This window comes from Epinephelus fuscoguttatus, linkage group LG15, assembly GCF_011397635.1.
Source record: "Epinephelus fuscoguttatus linkage group LG15, E.fuscoguttatus.final_Chr_v1".
Classification (NCBI taxonomy): domain Eukaryota; kingdom Metazoa; phylum Chordata; class Actinopteri; order Perciformes; family Serranidae; genus Epinephelus; species Epinephelus fuscoguttatus.
The window spans coordinates 40,913,596-40,920,363 of record NC_064766.1 but is presented as its reverse complement, the minus strand read 5'-3'; the positions used below and the strand labels follow the sequence as shown (position 1 = coordinate 40,920,363).

The 6,768-nt window shown below is 37.0% G+C and overlaps 1 protein-coding gene across 4 annotated transcripts in view; it reads left to right on the top strand.

The window, feature by feature from the left end:
• Positions 1-1,431: 1,431 nt before the first annotated feature.
• Positions 1,432-6,768, top strand: part of LOC125902311 (immunoglobulin lambda-1 light chain-like) — a 45,565-nt gene continuing 40,228 nt past the window's right edge. The window contains exons 1-4 of one of the 4 annotated variants that reach the window (XM_049598564.1): positions 1,436-1,824; positions 3,529-3,828; positions 3,950-4,024; positions 4,306-4,646. In XM_049598564.1, the coding sequence (XP_049454521.1) occupies positions 1,683-1,824; positions 3,529-3,828; positions 3,950-4,024; positions 4,306-4,454 (666 nt within the window). In that variant the 5' untranslated portion in view covers positions 1,436-1,682 and the 3' untranslated portion in view covers positions 4,455-4,646. Of the gene's footprint in view, positions 1,825-3,528; positions 3,829-3,949; positions 4,025-4,305; positions 4,647-6,768 lie in introns of those variants that run through there. The other 3 variants (XM_049598565.1, XM_049598567.1, XM_049598566.1) reach the window with 3 other exon arrangements.

Sequence of the window (6,768 nt, the reverse complement as noted above, 5' to 3'; positions counted from 1 at the left end):
ATTAGGTATTAGGTGTCGGACTTGCAGGTAGCTACCGTATGCACACCGCTTCGGCATATTAGCTAACTGCTGAAAGCTTGACGGACCTCTCGGTTGCTACACACGGTTGCTAACGTAGGATTGGGCAGTGTTTAAGGGAGAGGCTTAGCAAAGGGTCAGTTGGCTCCTGTTATTATAAATGTAACATTTGGATCAGACAGACCTCATCAGTCCTTAACTACTTTTCCAGCCTTTACTTCAGTAACACAAACAGTCTGGCGTCACTTCAAAGTGTTTTATGTGACAGATTGAGGGTGGTATTATCATGGTCCAACTAAACAGCAAAATAATACTCTGTACTAATGTCACATTGGCCCATAGCTCAGTGATACATGCACCTAACTTAAGTCTCAGATGACGCTACATTTTTGGATGGTGTTTACAATGTTTCTAGATTTTCCTTTTGAAGATTACAGATTGTTGTTTCCATCCCACGCCACTGACATTTGACTGTCTCACAGTAGCAGACACTTTTGCTGCCGTTTCATCTCATATAATATGAAGCAGCCTACTTCATTCATGGTTCTGATGATGTGGCCCATAATTAACACCACTGGCTCTTTCACATGAACACGCTGGTGGCTGATAGGAAAACCCAGAGCTGACTGAACTAGTTGATAAGCAGCTTTGTAGCAGAGTTGAAGTGGCTTTGTAGTACAAGCCTCTGGCCTGGGAACACCTTGGGATCCCCCATTAGGAGCTGGAAAGTGTTGCTGGGGAGAGGAACGTCCTGAGAACCTTGCTCAGCCTGCTGCCCCCGTGACCCAAGTAGTGCTGCAAATGCATGGATTCAAATGAAAGGATAAAAATGATAAAAACAAAAACAAGCTTTAGCATTTTGACAAAGTTTCAAATCTTCTGCTTTGACCTGCTGCAGGAATAAAGTCCATTCCTCCTCACAATGCTGATGTTGTGGATGTTTATGGTCCCCAGAGGATGAATCCTAACATTGATTTAGTTTGAAGATGTCTTTTCAACTGCTAATCAACAGAGAAATGTCTCATGAGCATATGTGACACAATATTGATATACAAGATATTTGAAGGCTTGAAAACAAAGTAGAATGATATCAATGTCAAACCCTATATACATCCATCCAAACACTGACATCACTTTGAATCAATGCTTAGATTTCAACTGACAACAAACCTTTTCAAGCAATAAGCTTCATTTGATCTTGAATATTTTTCAGCTTCACTTCAGCAAAAATATTTGAGTGTTAAGCCACTAAGTGTTTACAATATTTGTCCTAAACAGTAGTTTGACTTGTTGAGTGTTTGTTTGTGTCAACAGTAACTCTGCTCTCATGTGTTGCACTGATTTCAAAAGTAGGAGGATCACAACTCTTTCTACTTCAAATCAAAACAAGACTACAGAGCAACACACACTGGCTATGTGGACAAGCGTCCTGTCATCTGACGCACATCCGTCATCAATCAAAGTAATGGACCATTTCAAAATGTCAGCTGATGATGGTGCTGGATAAAAACTTAGCAAAGTCAGTAGGATTCATCCTCTGAGGAACATGAACGTGTCAAGCAACCATCCACGGAGACACTCTGCTAGTGTGTCTAAAAAGGAAATCAAAGAAGAGACAGTCATGTTAATATGAACATTAGAGAAACACATCATGGAGCTGAAATATGATACTGCTTCATCATTTGGACTCCTTCACCTCAGCTGACACATTCAACAGCACACAGGTTTTTGTATCACTCTCTCTCACTGTGGGAGGCGGAGAGGACTACGACATCTTTGGCTCAGGAACTAAACTGTTTGTAACAGGTAAGAATAAAGCTTCATTTTCCTTCAGTTGTTTTATTGAACAAGTTGAAAATGTGTTTTTAATGAGTTTGTGCTGCTTCAGGCTTTACATGTTAGTTTTTTCATCATTAGTAGAGAATTCTTGCAGCCATGCAGCTATTGTTACATAAAAAAGCTTCATCATTCCTGAAAAGATGTTTAAATCTCACTGCACAACTCAAGTTATTCTTTATTTCTGCAGGAGATTAAACTGATTCATATAGAAAAAGTAGGATTATTGCAAATGTTACAGATATACAGTATTTGATCCTCTCAGTGATTCAGCACCATCTCTGCTTTTTATTAAACAACATTATATATGATATTAAACACTATTTATATATATCAGTAAATGTATTATGACGAGCACATATTAACAATACTAAATGGTAAAGATGGTAAATAATTATTAAATGAGGACACACACACACACACACACACACACACACACACACACACACATATATATATATTTAATATATAATATATTACAGCAGCTACATTTTGAATGTTTCAGAAAGATTTTTTAATTAATATTTAAATGATATTCGATCAGTGATGATATATGATCATAAACACACAGACAAATACACACAAAATCAAAACTATATATTATGTCCAGTGTCATCTTAAATATATGACGGCAAATATTCTTTGGAGGGTAAATGTTGGCAGATTGTATGCATAAGTAAATACAGCTGATTTAATTTCAAAAGGAAAAAACTGTATTATATAATATCATAATCAGTATTATTTTTAAAGACGACTGTTGTGCACGCTGACATGCTGTGTTAATTGTATATTAACAAGAAGCTAAAAACTGACATTTAAAAGTTATTCAATTAATTGTTATATGTTGGTAAATGTGAAACCTGTCGTGTTTATATTGTCATCAATAAAGGGAAATTTGTATTTTATGTGAAGATAAATTATTGTTAATTGTTTATCAAATATTTAATATAGAAGAATAAAACTGTAAATTCTGTGAAGGAAAATGTCTTTACTATATTATATTATATTATATTATATTATATTATATTATATTATATTATATGTGTTATGCTTTATTATATTGTAAGTTACTCTGTTTAGGATCAGCATGTTTTCATCTTATTTTTCATTTCATAGCAGTTTTTATTCGTATTTCACAAGTGATTGTGTGTTGTTAAAATTGTTGAAAATTAATATGAATTGTGGAAAAAAGATATTATTTATATATCAATTTTTTAAATTGGTCAGAGTAAAGTATACGATTGGGAAATGTATTGTTTCTTGTTTTACGTGAAGGTAAATATGTAGTAAAGTATAATATGTGTATTCATGTACCCGTCAGTTATTTAAAATACAGGAAAACTATTCCCTTTTATTGGAGGTAAGACTGACAATTTTGATGTAATAATAATTCTTGTTAAATTAGAGTGAGTGAAGTTTGTCCATTAAAATAAAGAATAGTTTCTTTAGTGTCCATAGAAGACATGCTGACAGTAGCTGCTCAGTGTGTTTGATATGAAGGTGAATCCAGTATATGTAGTGAACTTTGTGCTGTATTGATGAGTAGTTTAGTGATCAGAGTCCATGTAGTTTCCAGGATCAGACTGAATGCAGTGCAGTGCTGTAAGCTGCTGCTGACTGTGTGAATGTGTGTCTGTGCTGCTTGTTGCTGCTGCTGCTGCTGTCAAACTTCAGATGAGCAGGTAGTGAAGCCCGTGGTGAGCGTGTACCCAGCAGCATCCAGAGCCCACCTGGAGGGGAAGAGCTCCCTGCTGTGTCTGGCCTCAGCCATGTTTCCTCCTCTGGTCCGCTTCTCCTGGAAAAGACAAGAGGAGAATGGACCTCTGCTCCCTGCTGAGGGAGAGCAGCTGGAGCTCAGAGAGTCGGGACGCACCGCCGCCATCTTGCTGATCCGTCAGCAAGAGAACAGCACATATAAATACCGCTGCTCCGTCCAGCACCAGGGGGGCACAGTGGAGGCCCAAACACAACAAGGTAATGAAGGCTTGGTGACTGTGTTCAGCAGTGATTCAGCTTCATGTCAAAGAGAGCAGAGGAGCAGAGGACTGACATTTCTCACTGACACTCCAAACATTTCACTCCTTTTCTCTTTCAGAGGTTCCAGCTCCAGCAGCCTCCTGTCCTCCAGAGAGAGAGCCAGCAGACCTGCCAGCTCTGCAGCAAGCTGACTGTAAGATCACCTGCTGCCTCTCCTTCAATGCCAATCTTTCCTTTTTCACTTCAACATTTAAAGTCACTGTCCTGGCTCCATACCTAAACACACCTTGCTGGGGTCCTGACTTGTTGGATTTGATAAGGGCCTTTGAGCTTTCATTCAAATTGTAGCCGACCCCTGTCTTCATGTAAAGCTGGTTGTCCCATCTGGAAAAGTCCAAGTTATACTGATCAACATCTGTGTGTGTGTGTGTGTGTGTGTGTGTGTGTGTGTGTGTGTGTGTGTGTGTGTGTCAGTGTCCTTCCAGTCTCAGTGCAGGGTGAAGCTGCTCTGTGTGCTGTACACAGTGCTGATAGTGAAGAGTCTGGTGTACTGCTGTGGACTCTCTCTGCTGATGATCCTCAGAAACAAGGGACCGTCCACCAACTGCACACATGCTGACTGACTGTTTTCTGCTCGCCTTTTCTCACCATCAAATCTCATCAATTCATCTCATTTATCACTTTGATCAGTCTTCACAAATATCACTTATGACGTCTTGTGCTTGGTTGTAAATTTCACATCCACATGTCTTAAATCCATAAATACAAATATACACACATATATTTGTACATGAAGCCTAATGGTTATTAAGTGTTGATATTTTTGGACAACAATGGAGCTCTATGGCACAGAGGAATAAGATCTATCAGCCTTTGATACACACAATACTTGTTAGTAAAATACATTCAGTGATTTTCTTGATAGAAAATCCAAAGATCAAATAACAGCAACATCATCTTTGAATCCATTTTTAATGACAACATCTTAATGATGTCATTATCTGGAGAGAACAAATGTTGATGATACAGATAATATTAAGAAAACTCTTATCTCAGGATAACTTCATTCAAAATCCACATATGAGATATGATCAGAAGATAACAGGCTTACTAAGAACTCCACAGCAACTTTCACTGTTTTATCATAGAATGCTTCTTTTATACATCATATTGAATATTTCTATTGATTTTCTTCATCTTATCAGCTTTAGTTAGTTTTTGATCCAAATCTTGTACTTTGCTTTTTGCTTTCATCTCTATTTTATTGACTGTTAATCACATTTGATCAAATCTGTTTTATAAATAAAGTTCACTTTGATCATTTTTAGTTTTCTATTAGTAATAACAGTAGTGCTTTTATTTTTTATGACTGTCTGTTTGTGTTATTCTTTGATTCAATGCCCACTTTTAATAAATGAAAGAAAAACATTTTTGCCTTTTATTTTCTACATCAGACAAAGTGTAAATCATTTCATTGAACATATTTGATGTGGAAAGAAAAATATATTTTGAGCTTCAAAATCTCTCTTAAATATAAATGTGTTTGTCTGCAGAGAAACTTTTAGCAAATATTTAAGGTGGTGTCATTTCCTGTGGAAAAGAAAAATCCATATTCAGTGCTAAAGTGCATAATTGATGCCTTTCCATATAAAAACATAGAGAAATGAAATGAGTCCAATAAAAACACTGTCAGATGGTGTTGCTATAGTATTAACTTGAATCATTTCAGAACATTAAGGAGTGGATGAATGTTGTTGTCATGACAAGTTGAACATCAGAGTTGATTTTAGTATTCAGTCTCATTTCTTTGAGTTTCCTGTCTATGTTTGTTAGGTTGACTCTCTCAGTTTGCTGCACTGTAACAAACAGGAAAAGTGACTCAATATTGAGCATGTTGTCAATATGCATCAATAATCATTGACTGCAAATAATGACATCACAACATAGCTTGTGCTTTGAAATGTGTGATATTTCACAGCTGTTTGTGCTGTGAAAATGCTAACAGGAAGATACTAAAGCTGCTGATTGACTTCCTGAGTTTAGCTCCTGGAGCTCCTCACTTCTTGGACTATTTGATCAAAAAGCACTTTGAGTTGCTGAACCTTAACAAGAATCTGTTTGCATGACCACGCTCCTCCAAGCACATAGTTGAACAGACAAATGATGTTGATTTACAAGAGGAGCCCACACTTCACTACCATACAGTAATGTCACTTTGATTCTAGATGTGAATATTGTGAGCCAGATTCTAACAGGTATATCTATGTTTGAAGACTTCTTTATAGCATAGGGCTCTCTGGGCTCAGTTCAGCTGTGTGTGGGTGGGTGGAGGGCTCAGTGGAAAAAAGGCTTCCAGACAACAAGAGAAAAGACAAACAGCCACAGAGAGGGAGAGCAGTTGATGAGTGTGTACAGCAGCAGATATGAATCTGTTCTCAGTGGTTATTAGGACTCATAAAAAACTGTTGACAGCCCATCAACACTTCCTCTTTATCTCTTTATGCACAAGTTAGATAGAGTCATCCTCAACATATAAACACACACACACACACACACACACACACACACACATATATTTGCAAGCGTAAATTCTGTCTTGTGTTGTTTTAATACTTCAGTTTGTTTCCACTTTTAAATTTGACTTGTATAATAACAGAAATTGAATCATGAGCTGTCTGTCAGATATTTTATTGTTTGTAGTATTTCGTCTGTTCTTGTGTTTCTTTTTAATACATTCTGCAGAGTGTGGCAAGTTTGTCAAATTCTTTCAGTGTCACATTCTCAATAAAGTGAAAAATCAAAGTGTCTGTGTTTTATAAACCTCTTTGTTTTGATGGATTCCAGTTTGGCTTCATAGCAAATAATCAGAAACACAATCAGCTTCAGTGGCCATGTATGTTGACACCTACAAGTCATTTGACTCTGGTTGTAAGTAGC